Here is a 25,247-nt window from a genome sequence, read left to right as displayed (position 1 = left end):
GGTAATAGGAATATATATATGCCCAAACTCACCAAATTGTATACATTAATTATGTGCAGTTTTTTGTATACCAATTATACCTCAATAAAGCTGGGGGGGAAAGCCACTTCCTTTAAAAAGTCTTTGTAGGCTTTGAACAGGGGTTCCCCAAACTTCAAGAGGACAGTTGCTGAGATGGTGAGGGATAAACATTCCTCATTTTCCCTCAACAAAGTAAACGTGAGTGCAGGAACAGAGTGGCTGAAGCTGGCCAGGAGGTCGTCACAGCACAGTTAGCGAGGAAGAAATAAGTAAGTTTTGAATCCCCAACAATAAGGATGATATTATTAGCAAGACACTTTCCGCAGGGCAAGAAAACCCTGCAGAGGAAGAAACACGGCTGGGCTCAAGTCCAAGGCGCAGGCTCGAGATTGGCCAGATTGAGGCCCTTACCCTTCACGGGCCTCAGGACTGCTCTTTGTAAAAAGTGGGAGCAGTGGACCAGCAGCTGACGGTTAAGGGGCCCTGTGGCTTTCGAATTCTCTAATCTCACGGAGACAACTTAGCAAACAGTTTCGTCCAAAGGTAGCCGTTCCTCAGAAAGTCTTGCTACTGTACTTTCTTTTATCCCACTTTTATAAGAGGCGTATCACTCTCAAACTAATCAAGGTGGGTTTTTCTTTTACAAAATAGGTTCTAGAAGATCCTGGGGTCAAGCCAATATACTAAGTAAAAAAGATTACGCAATACACATCTAAATAGGTCTTTAGAATATAGATTCTAACATTTGGAGATGATAGAAATGCACTCCTGGCACAAAGCTGGGTGCACTAAAAGACACCCGAGGATAAGACGGCAGTGGTCCGCCAGAGAGAAGGACACACAGCTGCTCTTCCCAGTGCCTCCTCCCAGGCGGGGCTTGAATTCTCAAGGGGGCAATATCGCCCCAAAAGGGCAAAACCAGTTCTTGGAGGGAGTGAAAAACCCATTACTCTTTTAATGTATAAAGCACAGACATACACAATACCTAAGCAGATAGACAGTTGGCTGCGGTACTAACATTTCAAAAAAAAGAAAAAAAGGAATGAAGTGCCGACACACGCTACAAAGTGGACGAACCTTGAAAACACAACGCTCAGGGAGAGAAGCCAGACGCAAAAGGACACATATTATATGATTCCATTCATATGAAATGTCCACAACAGGCAAATCCATTGAGACACAAAGCAGATTGGGGCTGAGAGACAGAAATGGGGAGTGACTGCGTAACGGGTACAGAGCTTTATTTATTTATTTTCATTTTTTATTTTTTTGTGACGAAGATTAGCCCTAAGCTAACATCTGCTGCCAATTCTCTTTTTGCTGAGGAAGACTGGCGCTGAGCTAACACCTGTGCCCATCTTCCTCTATTTTGTTTGGGACGCCTACCACAGCATGGCTTGATGAGCGGTGCATAGGTCCATACCCAGGATCCAAACTGGCGAACCCCAGGATGCCAAAGCGGAATGTGTGAACTTAACCGCAGAACCGCTGGGCCGGCCCCTACAGAGCTTCATTTGGAGGTAATGAAAATGTCTTCAGCTAGACAGAGGTGATGGTTGCACAACATTGTGAGTGTGCTAAATGCCACTGATTCGTACACTTTAAAATGGTTAATTTTATATTACACGAATTTCACCTCAGGAAAAAAAGTGTCAAAACAATTTCATGGGAGGAAGATGATTAGGAAAAAAATATCTACAAAGGCTCTCAGAGGGGAGATTACTGAAAAAAAGGTTGAGAAAGACTAGGGTGGAGGATGGTAAGAGACAGCGTGGGAAAAGCCCTCTGCACAGTACCAGCCGTGACAAACAGAAATGGCAACAGGATATATTGGAGGACATGAAGGAGCCATTTGGTGTAAACCTAATTCAGCCTGACTTTGTTTTTCCAAAAGGGCCTGACATGACCATTGAGCATGCATTGTACATCTGCTTTAAACATTTCCTATGGCAAGAACAAATGCCCTTAAGATAAAGGTGCAACTTCCCCCGCATTTCCTTAAGGATAAGCATCTCTTCCTAGGCTAGGAACTGATTGCTGTGCTCACCTGTGACCATCCAGCTCGAGACGACAGACCTGCCACCCTGCTGTGTCCACCGAGACAGCAGACCTACCTGCTGCGTCCATCAATCGCTGTGCCGACAGAGCAGTCACGTGACTGTTATAAAAGGGACATTTCAATCCTATGTGAAACATTCTCTTTGGGGGTATATAACCAGTCTGTGCACCCCACTTCTTTGGTGCCCTTTTTTCCTTCGGGAAGAAAGGCCCTGGGCCATGGTCCTCACATTTTAGCTCAGAATAAACTCACCCAAATTTTCATTTATAGATTGGTTATGAATTATTTTCGTTGACATTTCTTGGTGTAGTCACAGCAGGATTTCAGAGAAACCCACCGGAGACCACCTGGAATCTACACTGAACTAGCATTTGGTACCAATAGGGGCCCACTGAGCACCCCTGGATCACTGCATTCTTCAGGTGACCCTGGTGAGTTCTTCTGAAACTCAGACCTCCTTAGTGTAAGTTGACAGTCCAAGAGTTTATATGAGCTGGTTAAGGTCTTAAGACTAGGTGTCTTAAGGGGTACGGGTACATACCCTCGGTAAGAGGAACCTAGGAGGAATTTCCTAGGCCAGAGGAGCCTAGAGGAACTTGGGAGTGAATGGGGAAGGCTGACCCTTTTTAATTTGGCTTTAAATTAGAAAGAATTGTGTTTATAAAGTCTGAACAAACTGCTTGATAGAGAAATGAGAGACTAAATGTGTTCAGCTCTGAAGAAAAGGGACACTAGCTCCTCCTGGCCTTTACCAAAAGGCGTCCTTAGGTGACTGAGGACCTCAGTGGGTGTGTCAGAGGACCAATCCTCTCGACGTGCAGTGGTCCCATAGGGAACTCCACTCTCATTCACGGTAATTAATTACAGCCTCATCCGGGGACACGCACATAAGGGCTGGTCACCCAGCGCTCCGAGCCCCTACAGCAGTGTTAGACTGCCAGAGGGAGAAACTGAGGCACGTAAGAGAGCGTTTATGACCTTTCTATAGGGAGTAACACTCATAAGCAGCACATTTTCTGACCCATTACACTGTCCTTAGAAGTTGTTCCGACTTTATAACAAAACAAAATTAAAAGAGAAGTGGGAAATCGAGCTTTTAAAACAGCTCAATCAGTTCCTGAATGGGCAGCCTCTCTGAACTCCAGTGGGTTTCATGCTGTGACTGCAATTGCTTAACAAAGGGGGATCCCAAGCCAGATTGCTAAGGCAAGGTGAAAGAAAAGAAAGAAAGAGAAAGAGAGAGAGAGAGAGAAAGAGAAAAGAAAGAAAGAGAGGAAGGAAAAAGCTGGGAAAACAAGTTTTTCCACCGCAATCTGCTATGAGAACACCTAACTCAGAAATCTAAGGAAAATCTTTGTTGCAGCTGTCTGTTGTATGTGTGTGTCTCTATGTATGTTACAAATGTGTGGTATTTTACCTCCGGATGGTACAATTTCTAAAGAGCTCTAGTCCATTGACTTAAAGTAAGTGCTTACAAAAAGTTTTTCTAAATAGACCTAACCCAAATGTCTTTCAAGTTAACATGATATAGATTAATCTTTGGTTAATGAAAGTTTCAGTTTGTTGGTTTGATGTTAAAAAAAACTCCTCAAGAGTTGTTGGTATTTGAATATGATGCAGACATGCAGCCTGGGTTTACGAGTCAAATAAGCTCACGTTGCCTGTTAGAAATTTCTCAGCAAAATAATAGCTTTAAATGATAACTAATTTTGTCTAATATCTCATAAAGTTTTTGCGGGTAATTTAAACATCACCAGTGGGAGCAAATGATTTGGATATAAATGAAATAAGAGTTTATAGATAAACTTTTAGCAATAATTATAGTTAATGGCATGTGTATTTAAAATAACTTCCAAAATCTTTTCGGTAACTTGAAATTTTGAAGTTTTTCTAGGTTAACTTAAGTGATAAAGATTCGTTAAGTATCTAGATCATCTTTAAATAACATAGAGAAATAGACATTAATTACTAAAGGTAAGTTTATCTACTTTTGGCTTCTTATTGCAGAGATGCTAAAAGTGTTTGGGTCTTTTACTGTAAAGTGGCGCGTTTCTAGAAATTATGAAGAGTGTTTAGAATGCTGGTATAAAAGACAATTAGTAATTGCTTACCTTTTTTAGTGTTTACTAGGGTCTACTAAAAGTTAAAGAGTTCTAATATATGTGATTAAAGCTACTAGAAATTAACAAGGAAAACATTTATATTTGAGGAAAGTAAGGTGTAAGTTTTCAGTAAAGAAGGTATAAAGAATGGAAATATTTTATTTGTTTGGTTAAGAAAGATAAATTTGTCCTAAAGTACTAGGAGGGAAAAAGAAAGACTAGACAAATTCTGAATGTAAAAGAAAGTTATAGAAGGTTTGTGAAAGAAATTCTGAAAAGAGTTTTGTACACGGTCAAACTGGCTAAGATTGAAATGAATCTAATTAAGTAAATGGGTTTTAATATGAAAAAGTAAACTGGTGCAAAAGTTAGAATTTGGCTTTTCCTCTTAAAGGGATAATTTTCTGAAACTATTAGTCTGCTCTTGATAAAGAGGCTATAAAAGGTTTTTCCTTCTAAGTTGACCTAAAGGACAGAAGAACTATGTTTTGTTGAGATAATTTCCTCTGTGCAAAAAGACAAAGGTGTCTCTATTAAGGTTTTTTTTGCTGTTTCTGTTGTCACTTTGGTTAAACATTACTATGAAACATTGTTTCAGTGACCCTTATTTCACGATGACAAGATCAGCAACCCCTTGATCTTGTTTAAATCAGTGTCTTAAAACTTTTTGATATTTTTGACAAGCTTCTCCCTCAAAAAAAAAAAAAAAATTCAAATCCTGCACAAAGGCTTGATCCGGATGAAGGAAGAGAACTTCTCTGAAGACTTTCAGAGGGCCCCTGGGACTTCTCAAAGAAATTTGTTCTCTCTTCCTATAAAGGAGGGGATACTAATTAGGCTTGTTTGGTATGCTAAATTGCATGGGAAGCATTGCCAAGTAAATGATAATAAACCTTAGGTTATATTGTGTAGGTAAATATTATTCACTATTTTAACCCTGTTGGCTTCCAACATCACAAGCGGAGAAGACCACGACTGCGTTCTATTGTGTAATTTTGTTTACAAATGGGTCTTACTTAAACAATAAGCAAGGACGTTATCAAGCTGGATATGGTGTCCAGCCTCAAATGCCTGCTACTTTCTGTTAACTCTGCTAACCCAGTAAAAGATTTCCTTCTACAGGCTCAAGAAATCGCTATGGAAGAAAAAATAATAATAATAATCAATATATATAGGTTGCAACAAAAGAGAAAACAATACTTTGGGAAACTTTTTCCCACAGTGGCTCATATGGCCTCTACTTGTGCTATATGCCCAAAGTATAATCCAGAGAAGCCACTCTATGAGTCACAAGGCCACTTTCCCTTCCTAAGGGACCGTTTGAGGTATGACAATTGGACTTTGTCCAAATGCCACCATCTCAAGGATAAATATATCTTGTAATGATCTGTATGTTCTCACATTGTGTTGAGGTTTTTCCTTGCAGAAGAGTGATGGCTTTAGGTAAATTATTATTGAAAAGGATAATTCCTGTTTGAGGCATTCCTACCGAGTTACACAGTGACTAGGGAACTCATTAAATCTATTAGTAATATTTGGCCAATAATGCAGCATTTCCACTGCTCTTACCATCCTCCATCCTCAGGATTGGTGGAAAGAACTAACAGACACAACCAAAACTTAATTGGCAAAGCTTTCAGAAGCATTTACTCTCTCACAGCCAAAAGCTCTTGTGCTCGTGCTCCTTAACCTTAGATCTACACTTTTTGTAAACATCACCTGTCTCCTTTTGAAATAATAAAACAGCCTATGCAATTAGATAAAAAAATATATGAACCAACTTTGCTTAAGGGATATATTAAATTGTTGTCATGGTCTTATTGAGACGCTTAAAAGAAATGAAAGATTGGTAGCTCATTCTTACACAGAGAACTCCCAGAACTCATGGATTATGGACTATAACCAGGAGAATTTATTTATTGAAAGAGACATCAAATAAAAGACTCTATACAGCCCAGTTGGAAAGGACCCACACCAGGAGGAGAAGAAGACAGCATCTGTTGTAGACAGCTGTCCCGAGACTCCGGACCAGGCCTGCATTCCCAACCTTCTATCTCCTCACTTAAACCTTTGTTATGCTTAAACTGTGTACCTATTTTACAATTTGTTTGGAATACTATCATACTTAAAGGGATTAATTTGGAACAGACTGGTGTTGAAAGCCAGGCATTTATCGAGTGACTCCTGATGGAACTCAATGGTTATGTGGAACAAATCCCTGGCCTTGGTACCACCTGGATGGCTAAGACACTGCACCCTGAGTTACCTTTAAAAGCAGGGAAGGAGTCAGGCTGCATTAAAACCTGTTGCCAATCTCCCTCTCTTTAAGGCCAGATGGACTTGTTCAGTGTTCACTGCTATGGCTATATTTGCAGCTATATTTGCTCCTTGTTTGGGGCTAAAAGATGTCAATATTACATATGGAAGCTCTGACTAAATTTCCTCAAGAAGCCCTTAATGATAGTCAAGGAGGAACAACCTTATTAAAGACTGAAATGTCTTTAATGAGAAGGGCTGTCCTTCAAAACAGAATGGCTTTAGATATTCTTACTGCATCCCACGGTGGTACACAATCATTCAGACTGGATGCTGTGCTTTTATGCGTGATGAGTCTTCCAATGTGTCATCTCTGCTAAAGCACGTGAAAGAACAGGTGAATGCCTTATGCGATCCTACACCCAATTTGATGTGTTTGGTTGGCTCTCTTTCAGTATCGGTTCTCTTTTTCCATCCCGATTGCAATTCCTATTTCTACTACTTCTTGGAATTCTTGTACTAGTCATAATGTTCAAACTAACTGTTGTTTTCTTTACTCAGTGTTGTAAGACTGGCATACAAACTAGAATAATGGTTGCGTGGTGACTCCAGATGGTTGATCTATCTTACAACCCTGGACAAATTTCCTTTTCTGATAAAGACTATGCCTAAGAACTCATTTTAAACTAATGTTTTCAAAGATGTTGAACTATTATCATCGTTACTATACTTGTTCTATGATCATATACAATGTAAATGTGAAGAGTCATAGAAAAGCACATAAACAAGGTTTGTGCAACAATCTAAAATTAATTAAAAATTACATAACCTACGAAATGCTTCCTCTGTGAATATATATACCTCTATGCTTGTCCACTATTTCCCCCCAGTGTGGACAACTGGGCAAATCAATGAGATAAAAGCCTGGCACCGAGGGACATGATGGACCCAGGGCAGGTAGCAACCACCCTGGCACCGAGGGACAATATTTTGATCATCAATGCTTTCTATCAAAAGCTTATAGATCAAAAGAGGAAAATGACAAATAGAAATGGCAAGCAATAGGACATATTGGAGTATATGAGGAAGCCATTTGGTGTAAACCTAATTCGGCCTGACTTTGTTTTTCCAAAAGGGCCTGACATGACCATTGAGCATGCATTGTACATCTGCTTTAAACATTTCCTATGGCAAGAACAAATGCCCTTAAGATAAAGGTGCAACTTCCCCCCACATTGCCATTTCCTTAAGGATAAGCATCTCTTCCTAGGCTAGGAACTGATTGCTGTGCTCACCTTTGACCACCCAGCTCACCTGTGACCACCCAGCTCGAGACAACAGACCTGCCACCCTGCTGTGTCCACCGAGACAGCAGACCTACCTGCTGTGTCCATCAATCGCTGTGCCGACAGAGCAGTCACGTGACTATTGTAAAAGGGACATTTCAACCCTATGTGAAACATCCTCTTTGGGCGTGTATAACCACTCTGTGCATCCGACTTCTTCGGTGCCCTTTCTTCCTTTGGGATGAAAGGCCCCAGGCCATGGTCCTCACATTTTAGCTCAGAATAAAGTCACCCAAATTTTCATTTATAGATTGGTTATGGATTATTTTCGTCAACAGCCGTGACTGGGAACATGACCATGTCATAAATGGGAGGTTACTAAAGAATTCTGAACCCTCGACATGATAGTGTTTGGAGATAGGAAAAGCAATCGTCATTCAAAGTGTTCTCTAATGTCCCCCAAATTCAACACCTAGATATGAAAATTTCCATTAAGAGTTCTGTTACTTTAAGAGAAGGAGCAGGAAATTCTGACACGCCAGGACTCTACAACGCAGACTGTCCAACTGCTGCCCGCTCCGGTTTTCCTTCACTCAGTGCAACCTCTTTTCCTAAGTTCACTAAAGCACTGGCTTTAGCCCCTTCCACTCCTCAGAAAACCTGCCATCACTGGTCTCAGTTTTTTTTGCACAGCCAAACAGGAAGTAAACTTCCTATGGAAACATGAGCCCACTTTAAACTTAAAAATAAAACAAAGAATCCTTGAAAGGAGAACCGCTGTGACAAAAACCTAAACTATATGGTGTCAGCTTAGCAGTCAGGCGGCAACGAAATGCCCCGGGGCAGGCTGGGAGGTTGGAGGCTGTGTTTGGGGGGTTACACTCAATTCAACTGCTGTGCGTAACTTGAAGGTGGAGTCACTGGCACTGTAGCTAGTCTAGGGGAGTAGCTGATAAGGGACAGAAGGTAGTGTGTGTTGGTCGCTCTTTGCTGCTGACAGCAGGGCATGATGAGAAAGAGATGTTCAGGCAAAAATGTGCTGGTTTGAGACCTGAAACCGAAGAGTCAGAAATCCTAGGCTTCCTATGCTAGAAAGGGCAATGGCTTCTGTGCATCCACAGCAAGAGATAAGGAGGGAATCACTTAGAGAAATGAAGGCCGGTGAAAATGTTCCACGCAACAGAGACTCAGCATTGCCTACTTACTGTCAGATTAAGGCAACCACCACTAAGTCGGGGGGAAGAGACAGGCATGGGGCAGAGAAGCAAGGAAGTAAGGCAGGCTGGAAAGTTCTGGAAAAGAACTTTGGGTGTGATTACTGGCACAGACAGGCTAGCAGGCTGCTAAGTTTTTGAGGGAATCATGGGCAGAGGAATCACAAGCTTGTTGTAAAAATCAATAGTCTTGCTCTGGCCCCCAAACCTGCACCAGGCCGGAAGGGGACTGACTGTGAGAGCCACACAGCTCCTGGGGAGGACGCACCCCCAACACCCACTTGTGACAGACCAGGAAGCAGTGGACCCAGAGCGCAGGATCCGGGAACAATGGAGGAGGGACTCCTCCCAGAGGGCAGAATCCCGCCATCTGCTCCGCTGGTGGCTTCTGCTGCGTCTCATTCTTTCGTTTTCCAGGTGGGAGTTTTTACTGCGGTGGTCCTGTCCCTGCTTCACCAGTGAATGGGAATCGGGGGGATGCGACAAGGGTGGGGGGTCGGATAACTCTTTTAGTTCATGGGGGCCTGTCCTCAAGGAGCCACGTGGACTGATGGAGAGGACAGCAGCCCTCGGAGAACAACTGAACTCTGGGCGGGACGGGGGAAGTGGGGCAGAGAGGCTCAGGGCACAGACAAGGCAGAGCTCCCAGACCTTTCCTTTTCCTCCTGGGCACCCTGGAGGCCATTTCCCAGCCTCCTCTGGAGTTAGGCTGTGAGTCGGTGACTTGAGATCTAGCTACCGAGGCGGACATAAGGGACTACAGTTTTTCCTGTGAGGTCTCCTCCTTCCCTCCCATGCCACCTGTGGAGAAGACTCTGGGTGTAAGACAGCAGCACGACCTGTAAGGAGTAAGCCCCCTGCCTGGTGGCCGTGCTGCGGCAGGAGCAAGCAGTACCTTTCTGGACTGAGCCACTGACACTGGCGACATCTGTCACCACAGCCAGCCTACTTCACACAGGCTGCCTCCCGGGGAAGGGGGCATGTCCCGCACAGGAAGAGCACCCCCTGAGCAGACTGAGACTGGACCGCAGCGCTAGCCACATTAGTGTCCTCCGCATTCCCACCCTCCCTCGAGGCACGAGTGCAAGGGCTAAGTGCCGCTCCCAGTCTCAGCTCCCGGAGCACCCCCAGCTGCCCCTCCACGCTCACTCCCCTCCAGGCTGGGTGGAGGGAGATAGCCCCAGGGTGCTCCTGGAAGCCACAGGCTGAAGACAGTGAGGCTGGGTCACCCCGCTGCCCGAGGGCCACCCCACCAACCCATTCCCCTCCCCAGTGTTACGTAAGCAAGAAAGTTCTTTTGTGATAGAGCCATCATATATTTTTGGGTCTATTTATTACAGAACTAGCATTACCCTAATACAATCATTGCTAAATGGCCATAATACATTTATTCTATAATTGCACATAATTTTATTCACCAAAGGAATGTCCTTTTCTCCTAAGGTTCTAAATTTCCAGAACTGAAATGTTAGAGGTTAGAGTCACCGCCAAGGCAAAGGGCAAGAACATCGCGAGGTAGTTGCTGAAGTGGTCGGTCGTGCGGGTGTCAAGGGCTGGGGGTCGGGGGTCGGACACCTGGTGCGCGGCTGGGTCCCCACCTCTGGGCGGTGTGCTCCTCCGTTGGCCGGCCGATCCCATAGCAGGGCTCAGCAAGCAAGGACCCACGGGCCAAATCCAGCCTGCGGCCTGTTTTCGTCCAGCCCTCCAGCTAAGAGTGTTTTGTGTGGAAGAATATGTGACAGAGACCGCATAAACATTATGTGGCCTGCGAAAATACTCACTGCCTGGCCCCGCCCTGTGGGGCTGCTGTGGGGGTTATGGACAGGTGAGGCCCGTGCGTGGCTCAGGGTTAAGCAGACAATACAAAGTCACACATGCAACACAGCTACAAACGTCTGCCAAAAATCAACTGTCACGTAGCCAAATCCTGCTTTTCGTCTAGGTGAGCACTCTCTCCTTCCTTCCAAAAATCAAATGAAAATCATGAAGAGGTACATTCTGATTCTTATGGCCACAAGACTTTTGAATTAAAAAGTTGCTGGTAGTCCAATTTCACTTACTTGGAATATGGACTAAGGAGAAGAAATATTTCTCCTTTATAGCAAAGGGCCCTAGTGTGGCAGAGGAAAGCCTCAAACATGAAAGCTGGACTCCGTTTAACATGTGAAGAAAGACCGAGACATTTTAAAATTAGAACAAGACTCGAAGGAGATATTAGAAAACATAAAATTGATTCAGCAACAGTATTGATGCTGGTTTTCGTGATAAAACAATTTTGCTGTGTAAATGCACTTCTAGTGGAGATCTGTTATGAGGTTCAGGCAGAGACAACATAAAGCTGGCCTTTCAAAATCCGATTAGATGGAGAATGTTCTCCAATGAGACGCTTGGCCAAACTGGTCAGATGATAATGTAGAGTCCGGGACATAAGTGATGTCTCACTGAGACAGCATTTCCCAGAGCTCATCTGCAAACCCTGGCGCTCGGGGATGCTGTGTGTGTGTGTGTGTGTGTGTGTGTGTGTGTGTGTGTGTGTGCGTGTGCGTGCGCACGCGCGCGCCAGGGGAGGGAGGTTCTAGGGCCTGAGAAGTTAGGAAGACACGGCACACTGCTCTCCTCCTGGAAGATCACAGCGCACAACTGCACATTAACAGTTCTGAGAAACGCCGCGGTGTGGGAAACTGGTGCCTAGTTTAGCCCAGAACATCTCCTCTCCACTGTCTGTGGTGGCATCACGGAGAACTGGCGCCCTGGAGGACCCGTGCAGCCGTCAGGCCATCGTCAGGACGCACTGCGACCCTGGGCTTCCCTCACAGCACTCACAGTTCCCGTTTCACAGCACGCATTTGAACAGAATGAAAGAGCTGCGGCCTCTGCGTCATAACCAGATACTCCCAAGGTTACCAGCAAGCTTAGAACATGAGCGCTTGGGGGAAATCCTAGTAGCAAGGTCCCTGTTCACTCACCAACGTTAAGAAAGATTCAGTAGCAGATTTGTGCCCATTTTGATGAGAAGAGGAGTGGGGACATCCCGCTGTTGCCAGGCTGGACTTTCTGTTCTGGAACGAAATCGGGCAGGCCATTTGTGTGGTTTCTCTGGGTAAGTTCCATTTATTAATCATTGTACAAAAAAATCTTGGCATTCATTTGAAGAGAAAAGAAGTTATTATATCCAAATATTTAATATTTTAACATTGTGAAAGTTCTTCTTTTATAACAGGGCTTTTTAAAATGGAGAAAACTTTTGGAAAAATTTTAAAAAGAAACATGATTTATTAGAGTACAGGATTCAAAACACGTTTTTAGAAAAATATAAAGTGCCCAAATACCAACTTACACAGGTGACACCGGCTTCCTGGAGCCAAATGAAGCATTCATGAAGAAACACACTTAAAAACAGTCTAGATACATATGTACACAGGGTCAGCAAAGGTCAACCATCTCTCTTGGCTGTGATGTTACTCTAAGGAAAAAGGAAACCAAACCAGAAAACCGACAGTTATAACTCTCAGCATGCTCCACGGTTTCCGAGCAATGCATCTCCCGAGCACGAGCCCCATGTGACCTAACTTCCACCTTCGCACGGGAGTAGTGTAAAGCCCCACCTCGGGTGGGCTGGGCGCCGGGAGGGGGCAAGTCCAGATCACCCGACTGTGGCTCTGACTGCCGAGGAACACGGACCCTGGGCCACAGCTAATTCAGGCTGGAAGGAGCCCCTGGCCAAATCCCCGTCTCTTTCTAATAACTTCTTAATAGCTGTCACTTGCTATTAAGTGGTCTCAGGTGGCTTCCCCAGACCTCAGTCATCCCAGGGTTTCCAAGGGCTCAACAAGAGGCAGTCAGCAAACATGGTGTGAAAATACTGCATGCAAATGAAGACAGGTGGCGAGGCGCGACTGGGCCACAGCCCTAAAGCCTTTCACTAGAGCACAGGGCTGCTTCTAGACTGAGAGAGCCGAGTAACTAGGTCCTGACTCCAGAAGGTCGTTCCTACTGGTTAACTACAAGATGAGCTCGCCAGAGAAGTGGCAGGTCTAGAAGGGTGCGTGTTCCAGAGCGGCACAGAGTCGGGCCCTTCACACCCAGTTACCAAGAACATGGCAGAGAAGCCAGCGAGTGTGAACCGGAAGTCAGCCCCAGGGGCTCAGGAACCGGCTTCCTCCTGCTCATGTTTCACGGCAATGGCTACTGAGGGGCAGGTCACACTCACGTCTCCTTTCCCACTGACCCAACACTCTCAAAATTAAAGATGTTTCATTGGTTCTACCGTGCCATATTCGAAAAGGTTTTGAAGTGATTCTAAGGAATGACAGGGGACATGAAACCTCCTCTTTTCTTTTCAAAATTTTAAGGTTCATTATTTCTTCTTTTTTCTGATTAGAAAAGTGAAACTCATTTTTAGGTCTTTGGAGACCATGGAGTATGGTTTCTAAAGGCAAACCTTTTAACATCAGATTGTACTTCTTCTTATAAAGAGAACCCATCACTAATTTAAGATCTACTCATGATACTGGATTTTAAAAAAGTACTTATTTTAAAGAGAACAGTAGATGAATGTGGGAAAATCCACTCACAAAAATCATTATTATGCATTTTCTCAAATAATGTTATGTAATAAAATAGAAGACTAATGATTCGTTAAGATACAAGCATAAATCCAGAGAGGAATATGGAAGGGAAACCGTGTCATTCTCCCAATTCAAATAAAGAAAAAGATAAACATGTGAAATCTGCTTTAAAAATTAGAAAAAAATAAATTCACATGATTTTGATTACCATTAGTTTGTTAATGTCTCCATCTGCAAGACACTGCCACATCTCCTACAGCGTCACCTTCGAATAAGCAACTCGATTCAGGGTAAAATGACACACAGTTCTGACTTAGGCCCACACATGTCCCACAGAGAAATCAGGAAGAAATTAATGCAAACAACCCCATCTGTCCAGCAAATGAAACGCTCTGAGACAAATGCAGACAGACACAATGGCAAGTGAATAAAAAGAATGATAAGAGTGTCGACAGTGAGACCTCATGAAGACAGAATGTCACAAACTGTCACCACAGGACAAGCATACAAGCCATGCCACTGAACACAGTGCCTTTCAAGTGAATTCACTAGTGTACGCGGAGAGCGACATCGTCTTTGCAGCTGGGGGAGGGCACGCGCCGTTTAAACTTGGGAGGAGGCAGCCAGCACTACTGGTCCAGTGGCTTTCCTGGTGGTGTGAGTCCAGAGGGGTCCGTAGAGACGTCTTCTTCCGGAACCTGTTCTCTTGGAAGATAGCAGCAGCAGCAAAGGTCCAAGGTCCCCGACCAGACTTTACTCCACATCCTCTTTCTTCGCACTGTAAATGTTCTGTACTGTTTCATAGACAGACTCCAGATCCTCTGGGTATCGAATTTCCAGCTCTGCGTTCGGGATGTAGTGGGTGCCAGTAAACTCTGAGAAATAGCGTCCGACATCGGGGTGCGAGATTTCTTGAGGCTCCACATTATATTCCAAGTTTTCTGTTGATAAAGAGGTACATGGACATTCTTGTTAAAACGGACATTTCTGCAGCATCTTTTATCCAGAGAACTTCCAATTACCCCTTTGAGTGGCATTTCTGAGGTGGGGACAAAAGGAAAGACAGAAGATGTTTATGGGAATTTGGAGGAGGCGACAGGAAAAAGGCAGCGAGTGGCAATCAGGGGCCGGAGGGATGGTGGCATGGGGTCCCCAACAGCTCCACACTGAACAGAAGTATTTTCCTATTCTCTGAGCAAGATGTTTTGGTTCCAGCAAAACTCCAGCAGTCTCTTGGGGATTGGCAAGCTGGAGACTCAGCGTGTTCCTGTGCGTGATCTGGCACACAGCCAAACGTATGGGACTAGGGTATCCTAGCCCGCTCATCTTTCGCCCATGCCTGAGCTTCTGGAGCCTCCACACATTTGGTTACAACTCTCACACCTGCATCCTTCTTGTCTACTGATGTGAGTCCCTCCTACACAGATCACTCTCTACCCGCCTTCCTTTGAGTGTGGCTGCGTACGTCCAGAGGTGAGCCAGCCATTCACAGGGCAGTTGTGGGATCCAGTGGGAGGAACGGAAAAGTGGCTCGCATCACTAGGCTCTAAATGGATATGGGTTACACGACATTTGTATAATCGCTTAGGAAAACCATACTACCTCCTCTCCTTGCTCTCTAACTTGCCACTAGAGAAAGAAATAAAAGATAAGATTCCTTTAAAGTGGAATGATAAAAAAAAAATGTGACAATACATATGAGGTATTTTAAAGGCTGAAATCCCTTTAGATGGCTTCTCTCTAAAAAACTATTTGAAAAATGGCTCCTTCATGGCCCCAATGAATGGATGACATCTTGTGTGCCCTTCCTTACTGGCCACAGAGGCCGGGCCCTAGACTGGGTGTGGGCCCTCGAACCAGGAGAAGCCAAGCCATGTACCCCAGGATCTGGCACGAGAAAGCAGCTGGGCCAGGCAGATGCTCCCCAGTCTGACTGTGTTCCAGTCTCAGTTCCCATCAATACGCAGCCATATGTTGCCCAGCCTATCACTTGAATCAGCCCACGGGAGTCTGCGCGAGCCTAGCCAGCAGGCTAACACCAACAGCGCAGGAGGTTCTCTCAAACAGCCTGGGTAAGCATCCTAAAATACAAATTCAGGACACTCGGTCCCCTCCACCCAGAGGCCCTGCATCCTCAGAGTACACAGGATAAACGCGAGCATCTTTCTGAATACGTTTTTAACTGATATTTGTCTTTCAGGAGACAGGGAAAGAGTTGCATAATTTAACCTGTAACTTTTTTTCCCCACAAGATAGGAGAATTTAAAGACATTTTGTGCTAGTAGTTGTTTTAGGCTGTTTCTTCAGACTGCGGTTAAGGGATATATCAATTTGAGAATCAGTACTTCTGAGGAAATCACATACAAATCACATGCAAAGATGAATGTTCAGAGATTATCTTAGCATCATTTATAATAGCAAAAATGTAGAAGCTAGTCTCAATATCCAGCTGCAGGTCACTGTGTAAAGGGCACTGTGTAAAGGGCACCGTCAAGGGCAAGGAACTGCCGCATCAGGAGGCTGAGGGAGGGCGGGCTCCTGCCGAAGGTGCTCTGCAGAAACGGGAGCTGCGGTCTCTCGAAAAGCACACTTGACAGTCTGCTCACTCCGATTCTCTCTACCGTCACCACTGCATCTCTGCAGGTGACTTTACTTTCTTCTTTATGTTTGACATTTTTCTAATGCTGTAATCAGAAACACCAATAAATGTAAAAAAAGAACACTTGAATGTTCCAAAATGCCACCCGCTGAGAAAAGGCCCCTCCTGCCCACATGCCCTGCCACCCGTCTCCATGGACCAAAGCAGCACGGGTGACCCTCCTCGGGGAGGCTGAGCGGGACGTAACCACGGCCTGTGCCTTGCCCAGGTCACTGCTGAGGGCCTCACACCTGGGTTTTCTCGCAGAGGTATGCAGAACTAGCGAAGGGGAAAGACTCTGGGAGTGCCACCAGGAGACTGAAGTCCCTTTGCTCGGAAGGGACCGCTGTCACCTGGCCTGGGCAGGCAGGAAAGAGAGAGTTCAGGGAAAATTCCAGTGGGTGAGTGAGAACAAGTGCTTTGCTCCCAGTGTGTCCAGAGCAGTGGTGCTCACCCGGGGGCTATTTTGCCTCTGCTGGGCCATTCGGCAACATCTGAAGACAGTTTTGGTTATCACAAGCGGGAGCTGCTACTGGTATGGAGTGGGCAGAAGCCAGGGGTGCTGTTACAGAATGCACAGGACAGCCCTCACCACAGAGAACTGTCTAGACCAAAATGCCGACTGTGCCTGCTCCACAGAAACTCACACACGTTTTAGCATTGTTCCCCCCCCGCCCCCATGTATTATCAAACAGCACACCTTGGTGTCGCCTAATACTTAGGTTCTGAGTGTTGGGAAGAGGACAGAAAGGTAGCAGTCGGGTTATTATCACGGATCTGGAAGGACAAGCTGACCCTCAGCTGCTGCACAGGATTCTGAACGTGGGCCCCACACACGCAGCCTGAAGAGTGCAATGTGCAGAATATCGGAAAGCACGTAAAGGGTAAGTAGTCCAGAGGCTGCTCACAGCCCTGCTCCTGGCTGTGAGAGAGCAACGCGGACCAGATTCAGTGCATTGACCTGCCTACGCTTCCAGCAAAACGGCAAATTTTTTTAAGGAGAAAACAAGATAATGAAGCTGGCGATACATACATTAGGAGGGGGAAATAAATACCAATCCACTAAATACGGCTTAAGAAAATTTACTTGAAGAAGAACAAAAAAATCTAAGTGAGACAAAACTTAATCATTCAACAGGACTACTTAAAAGTCCTGGAAAAATCTCGAGAAGTCTTTCTGGTTCCCTTGAAATTTTCAGAGAAATGTATCTGCTTATTTTAAAATTTCAGCTACCCCAAAATATATGCATAAATTCCCGAAAAACCATGGAAACTGCACGAGGAGTCCTCGTGGGCACCGGTCCTGTCCTGGTCCCTGCCCCGCCTCCCTCCCGAGAGGAAACCACCGTCAGCGGGAGTGGACCCTTCCAGTCCCTGTTCTACGAACACACACAGAGTAGCTAAACCCAACTACAGATACTTAAAGAAAATCGGCATTGTTTTATGTGTATCTACTTATACCAAATATACTATAAGCATTTACCTGCAACTGGTTTATTTCATTGCAGCTGAATATTCCATAGTTTGGATATACCCCAGTCTACCAGGCAAGCCCTTACGAATGACGCGGTGTGGCTATTATAACAAGGGGACCACAGGCCCTATGTGTGAGCGTGTCTCTAGTGGGGAGACCAAGGCGTGGAACAGCCAGGTCAGAGAAGGAGCACTTGAGATTTTTACAATTTAAAAGACAGAGCCAGACGGCCCTCTGAAATGGCTGAACATTTACACTCCACCCAACGTAGGAAATCTCACACACGTGCCAGCATGTGAAGACTGCCATGGACTGTGTGTGTGTGTGTGTGTGTGTGTGTGTGTGTCGGAAACCTTAGCTTGGAAGTGTATGACAAATTATGGGAGAGGAGACTAACATGTGGTGAGGGCACTGCATGCACCAAGCATTCTACAAGGTGCCCCATCACTACAGACAGAACATATGCAAGAATTAGATCTTCGCATTGCAGTTGAATTCCTGGCCTTCCGATGCGGGCAGCTGACCTGAATTCAGAGCATCTGTGAAATTCATTTTCCGTAGTAGCAAAGTAGGGAGGATGGGGAGACAGGAGTTGCTCCTCTCCTACCTGTGCCAAGAAAGCATAACAGCATGCCCCCTAGTGGGAAGAAAAATTATAAATACGCAAGATGCTGTATATCCCATTAGGATTTAGGTGAACTCTAACATACTGAAGGAAAAATTCTCTCTTAATTGTGCAGATTAAAATTACGTGAAGATGTCATGTATGTATGTGGCCTATAATTCACTCTTGAACTCTCTGTGGGGAGCTAATAATTAGAAAAGCATTCATTAATGGGTTCTACCCAGGTTACTAGGATCACCAGAGCTAAAAGTCAGAAATTTAGATCAAGAAAAAGTTTAAAAACAAATAACAATGCAAATAAACTAACCCAGAAATGCTCAAAAACATAGGTATTTTTAATATTTAGCCTCTCAAGGTCTCCTAGCAGCTAAATATGAGCTAGTTTGAGCATGAAATTGTCCCAAATTATCATAACACAGTGACTAAGTAAAAACCCAGGAGTCTATGGGAGAAGGGGGAAGGAGAGAGGGGGAGAGAGGAAGACAGCGGAGAGGGAGGGAGGAATGCTCTTGTTTGCAGAAGTAGAGGGAACAGAGCAGCAGTGGCAGTGGGACACAGCACACCATGGGCCTCTGGACGAGACGCAAGGTGAGGCGCACAGCAGCCGACAGTAAGTACTCCGTCAAAACATCAGCCCGAGCTAGTCAGGCCGCAGGCAGACCTGCCAGTTTACACACAACACACAGGTAAGGACACGGCAAGACAAACCCAGAATGTTCGACGATTTACAAGACAACTGGGCTGGACTCTTTAAAAAGTCAAAGACCTGTGAAAAAGAGAAAAAACAAGATGAAGAATGAGAAACTGCTCTTTAATAAGAGACTAGGGGACACAAGAACCAAATGCAAGGCACGCCTCCTGGTTAGACCAGGATCTAAAAGCAAACAAACAAACAGCTGTAAAAGTTATGCTTGAGACCACTGGGAAATTTGAATACTGACCGAATATCAGACATTACGAAATAATTTCTGTTTGTTAGCTGTGATGATGCAGCTGTGGTAATGCAAAGAAACGTCCTTACTCTTAGAAGAAGCATGATTAAGCACTTAGGTCATGACGTCTGCAATATTCTTTCAAATGGTTCAGCAAAAAACAAAAATCTCTTTTCACAGATGAAACAGATATGGTGAATGCTACCTGCTGAATGTAGTGGTGGGTATACAGGGTATTCACTGTCTGAAAGTGCTCTTAATCCAAAATTGCAAAACACCACACGTTACATGCACTCACCTCATGGTTCTGAACTTCTGTTTACAAGCATCTCTCTCTCTCAGACAGGGATTCCCTCCCCCCAGCCGAATGGGAGCACTTAGGTGTTGTCTGGAATGACCCATGGGGCTAGGGATCCCTCAGTGAACAGGGCAGACTCGGTTCTGCACTCAGGGAGCTCAGGATGGAGCGAGGCAGCCAGGCCGTCCGAGAGGAAGTCCTGGACGTGAGGGCGCAGGGACTCAGAGGGCAGGGTGCTCAGGGAGTGCGGGGCAGGGACAGACGGCCCAGTGTAGGGGTAGAGGGGGAAGGGTGGGGTGAGAACAGCGTCTTGAAGGAAGTGACGTTAAACGTGAAGCAGGACCTGAAGCATGCGAGGCAGGAGGAAACAGCCTGTTTGTGAGGGACAGCCACCTGTGAGAATGGCGATCTCAAGAAACATCGAGGCTTGATCCGGCTGGAGTATGACAGGGATGGGAACAGAGGAGTTGTGGGAGAGGGTCTAGATTACCTCTGGGCCACGCAAAGGAGTCTGGTCTGCTACTAAGACACTCCTGACAGGTAGTTTAAGCCACAAATGACCTGGTCCAAAGTGCACGCTGGAAAGATCCTTTAGCTGTTGCTGAGGAAAACGCCCTATGCAGGGGTTAGTCTGGAGGCAGGTACCAGTCAGGAAGCTGGCGCAACATAGGCAAGAGATAGTTATGGCACAGAGAGGAGGGCGACAGGAATGGAGATAAGTAGATGGAAACACGAGGGACGCGTTCAGGAGACAGAAACAGTGTGATGTGTCGACTGACTTGATATATGATGAGGGGCGGGACAGAGAAGTAAGAGATGGTGCCCAGGTGGCAATACTTGAGGAGATGGGAACAGGTTGGGGTGGGTACAAGGGAGGGGCAAGACGAGTTCAGCTGGCAACACTGCTGAGTGCCTCCAAGTGCAGATGCCCAGGGGGCTGCTGGAGAGGTGGGCGTGGGCCCAGAGAGGGGCAGGGGATGGAAACGAGGCTTTGAGATTATGGCACCAGCATATCAACAGTCACCGAGGCCACAAGACCTGAGAGGGCCCCGGGGAGCCCCACGTCACGTCAGGTCCTTCTGCAGGGAGCTACGAGGACGCGGCTCTCCATGTCCACACCCCTGCTGCCAAGCACCCGGCTGGCACCCAACAGACGCCCAGAAACACTGACTGAGGCCAACAGAACCGCTAGCGGACAAAGACGGACAGCTACCGTGTGGCATACCAGCTCTTCAGTTCCAAGAATTTTCTACGGGTCTCAGAATTTAAAATTAAAAAAGGTAATTTGCTAACATTACCCACAATCACTTAGTTCAATCTCAACTTTAAGAGCATAAAGCTGACAACAAGATAAAATTTTTTTACAAAGTCATTGCAATATTATGACTCTAAAACTTACATTGCACTTTTATGTAAGATACGATTAGAGACAAATTCCTGAATCTTCACCATAGACACTGGACAAATTCACAACACCTAAAACCAAATACCCAGTTCCACCTATTCTAAAAAGCCCATTTTTAAGTTAATATAAATGTTTCCAGGAACTCAAATACTAAATACAGAAAGTCTTAATATCAACCCTACATAATGGGCAATGGATGAATGCCCACGGTGAAGCCATCGACACCGGCCCACAGTGCTGACGACCGTCCCCTTCACTCCTGTGACACACGCTATGAGGTGGACTGTGAAACGTGCAGAGTGATGAGTGGGGGTGCAAATGGTCCATGAACCATTCTATAATTTCCAAACCATTTGTTGGTTTCTAGAAACCGTCAGTATGGTTTTTTATTTGACACAGCTTCAAAGTTAAGTGAAAGCACCGTCAGCGCCTTCGCTGGACGCGGCACCTATCACGCCCTCTTGTAACCTCTCACTGCAGTGCGACCTGTCGTCTCCAGGAGCAGAACTCCTGGCAATGTATACGATCCTCTCTCAGCTTCTGATAAGTTACCAATAGTTAACGTGAAACTTTTTCTAGTCTTTCTGATACTTCTGAGACTTTTACACACCCAGCATTTCTGTGATTGCATTTCTCCTGACACAACCTTGAGCAGGGTCAAACCTGAGGCTGTGGGTCAGACACAGAAAGGCGCAGCACGATGGTCAAGGACGCGGCTCTCTGCCAAGCCACCCGGGTTCCGATTCACCCTGAGGTGAGAATTGAAGCGCTCCATGTGCTGCAGACTGCTCGTGTATAAAATGAGGCGGACGACGGCGATCGTGTTCTCCAACGGAAGTCACGCACATCAGAACGCTGCCTGAGGCCAAGCAGCATACGCCAGTGTTCATGTTCATTTTTATCAATACAGTGCATGCTGTGAAAGCCCTGACAGGCAGGCCTGCAACAGATGCATCCCGCAGAATGGAGGGACTGAGAAAGGGGAGACCGCCCTCAGGGCATCTGTCTCTAACCTGCCCCCACAGGCTCCATCTGTCTCCGCCCCACGAGTGCCCTGGGCTAGCCCCAAACACCTACCAAGCACCAGCTGACCCTCCCAGGTGCTCCTGGAGCTGGTGCTGTGGACTGCAGTCCCCACAGTGGCCACTCGAGGGCGTCTCTGCCAGAGCACAGCTGGCTGCCAGTCTCAGGAGGCCAGTGGGTGCTAGGGTGGCTCCCCCAAGTGTCCATTCAATGCCCTCCAGTTCAGGCAGGCAGTACGGGCAGGGCACAAGCTGACCCTCCTTGCCTGGAGGGAGCCAATGGCAGGGCCTGGGAAGTAGGATTGATGGGAATTTGATTGGCAAAGGCAATGCCCAATCAGAAGAGAGGTCAGCAACAGCACTGGAATAGGGTCCTGGCTGTGGTGGTGACTGACAGGGAGATGCTGTGGCGGTGACTATTTAACTCATGGGATGCCCACACCAGAGCACACCCACCACGTTTAGCTGACTATCGGCCCTGAGGAGGTGAGTCACGGGACAAGTGTCACTTATGAAAAAACTGATGACCTGTGCCCACAGTATCTGAGTGCTCAAATGAGTTCTTAAAATACGCCCGGGTGTCATTAAAAGTACAGACAGCACTAGCTACTCACCTTGGGCTGCATATCTACAAGAACCATCCTCCACCAGGACATTATAGAAAGGCTGATGGTGGCCATGAGGCAGGCTGTGGACGTTCATGTTTCGAATCCATTCATGTCCCATCATGCAGGTGGGGTCCCAACCATAGATCACACAGTTGTAGCCATACCTAATTAACACAAGAACACGGCAAATCAACTCCTGGGACCCTGTCTCGGCAACTCTGAAAAGTATAGACAACGGGTTGGCCTCTCTTAAGTCCACAGTCCTACAAATTTACCTGCTTTTACCCTATGTTGAACCATTTTTCAGGACACTCCCGCCCCTCTTTATAAACTCGTCTTATCAGTACAGCACTTCTCTTGGAAAAGAATAAGCTTTCAACAAAGAGTGATGGGACAAAAATGGTTATCCAAGCGGAAAAAGCTATCAGGACCCAGGCCTGACAATACACAAATCAGTTCTTAGAACTAAGACCTAGATGTAAAATGCAGACCTTAAAAAATATCTTCATGACTTGAGATGAGGAAAGATTTCTTAAAGAAGACACTAAAAATACAGTCCGTAAAGGGAGAGACTGATCAATGACAGCATTGAGACCCTGACTCAGACAGACTATCAAAAAAATACAGGACAACTGGGGAAATGCAAACACTGACCAGATATTTGATGAGGTTAAGGAATTGTTTATTTTTTCTTAGCTATGACAACAGGATGATGAACGTATCTTTAAAAAGAGAGCACCCTTACCTTTTAGAGACAGACAGAAATAGCTGTGGATGAAATGACATCTGGCATTGCTTCCAGGGAGGAGGAGGAGGACATGGGGGTGGAGCTGAGACGAGGACTGCCCTCGTATGATGACTGTTGAAGCTGGTTATGGGAACATCGCCTGGTTCCTTACACTCATCTCTCTGCTCTTATATATGTTTGAAATTTCCATAACACAGTTAAAAAAAAAGAATGAAAAACACTAGCCAAAAACTGGGAAAAGAGGGGCTGGCCCAGTGGCACAGCAGTTAAGTTCGCATGTTCTGCTTGAGAGGCCTGGGGATCGCTGGTTCGGATCCCAGGTGCGGACATGGCACCACTTGGCACGCCATGCTGTGGTAGGTGTCCCACATATAAAGTAGGAGAAGATAGGTAGGGATGTTAGCTCAGGGCCAGTCTTCCTCAGCAAAAAGAGGAGGACTGGCAGTAGTTAGCTCAAGGCTAATCTTCCTCAAAAAAAAAAAAGTCAAAACAAAACAAAAACTGGGAAAAGAGAGTTGCAACTTATCTGCACATAGAGACTAGTATACAGAATAAAGAACTATTCACATCAATAAGAAAGCCTAATAACTCAATGGAAAAATAAGCAAAACACTTGACGAGGTGCTTAGTAAAAGAAAACTTGCATGGCTGGTAAACTCAATCTGTGTAGTAATCAGGGAAATGCAAATTAAAACCATGACAAGATACCATTTGCCATTTCCTACATCAGTGCATTTTTAAAGGTCTGGCAATGACACAAGTTGGCGAGAACAGGAGCTCTGGGCTCCGAGCCTGCTGGTGGGATGTGAGTCAGTGCATTCGCCTTTCAGGTGGTGTAGTTTTGCCCAGTAAAGCGACCGAGAGCATACCCTACAATCCAGGAAATCCCTACCCACATCTCACATTCAAGGAGGGCGAGGTTAAAAGAAGAGAGTAAGGACAAGGAAGGGTCAGGGTCAAAACTGCCTTTAGTGGAGCTGTTTGAAAATGGAGTCAGAGCTGCCTTTCCAGAAAAACTGGCTTGCTGTCTTGAGGCTTGGACTGGCCCACACCTTTGGACTGGTCCACAACGGCAACTGTTTTACAGGCAATTATCTGAGAAGTCAGCAGGAGAATGGATGTCCTGATCACACAGACTGAGGATGGTGGACTTTCCACAGACGGAATCAACGGGCAGTCAGTTTAGCCAGGACTAGCTCCACGCCTCCAACGCCAGTTAAAATTCTTTGTAACACAATCTTCCTTCCTTGCCTTTAAAAGCCCCTGACTTACTCTTCAGTGGGACACTACTGAATCTGTGTTCCCCAAACTGCAATACTTTGATCCCAAATAAATGCTCTGCCTCTTAAACTGGTTTCTGTCTGTCAACAGGTTGACAGAAGAAATGAGAGAAAACTCTTTGCTCATAGTTGCTCCATCTTCCCACACAGAGAAGGGTCAGACGTCTAAAGGTCACTAAAAACATCAGACCATCTCCCAGCTAGGAAAGCAAGTTCCTTCTTAGAAAACAGGAAGGGTAAAGGTACAGATGCTGGTCCTTCCTGCAGGGGCACCAGTCGCTGCATCCAGGAGGTCCCCTTCAGGCGTGTCACTGCCACTCCCGAGAATCGCTGCTCACAGGCACGTGTGTCCTCTGCGGCCACGTGTGGCTGGCCGGCCGCCGTGGGGCACTCACCTCTTATGCTTCATAATGAGCCCGATGGAGTAGCAGACGTCCCTGTGCTTCTCGTGGGAGCGGAGCTTCACCTCCACGCCCACCTCCTCCTTCTTGCGCTCAATGTGCTCTAACGTGTGCTGCACCAGATAGCCCACCGCCCCGTGCTGCCCGGGGTCTAGGGTTTGGATGTGCTGGAGGATGTCAAGCACCTTCAAGACAAGACAGAAAGACTAGGAGATAATATTTTCATTTAGGCCTTTTCTTTTTCCTTGCACAGGATTTAGACCTACATAACCTGACAAAGGACGGCAAGGCGGGCGTGCTGACAGCTGGG

At 45.9% G+C, this 25,247-nt stretch overlaps 1 protein-coding gene across 15 annotated transcripts in view; it reads right to left on the bottom strand.

The window, feature by feature from the left end:
• Nucleotides 1-10,254: 10,254 nt before the first annotated feature.
• Nucleotides 10,255-25,247, bottom strand: part of FBXO21 (F-box protein 21) — a 40,543-nt gene continuing 25,550 nt past the window's right edge. For 4 of the 15 annotated variants that reach the window (XM_023647072.2, XM_070275427.1, XM_070275431.1 and 1 more), the window contains 3 exons: nucleotides 24,932-25,122; nucleotides 22,515-22,672; nucleotides 10,255-14,447 (listed from right to left, as the gene is read on the bottom strand). In XM_023647072.2, coding sequence (XP_023502840.1) covers nucleotides 14,260-14,447; nucleotides 22,515-22,672; nucleotides 24,932-25,122 — 537 coding nt within the window. In that variant the 3' untranslated portion in view covers nucleotides 10,255-14,259. Of the gene's footprint in view, nucleotides 14,546-22,514; nucleotides 22,673-24,931; nucleotides 25,144-25,247 lie in introns of all 15 variants that reach the window. The other 11 variants (XM_023647067.2, XM_023647065.2, XM_070275428.1 and 8 more) reach the window with 3 other exon arrangements.

This window comes from Equus caballus, chromosome 8 (genome assembly GCF_041296265.1).
Source record: "Equus caballus isolate H_3958 breed thoroughbred chromosome 8, TB-T2T, whole genome shotgun sequence".
Taxonomy (NCBI): domain Eukaryota; kingdom Metazoa; phylum Chordata; class Mammalia; order Perissodactyla; family Equidae; genus Equus; species Equus caballus.
Note: the sequence above shows the minus strand (reverse complement) of the source record. Positions and strands in the feature narration are given on the sequence as shown.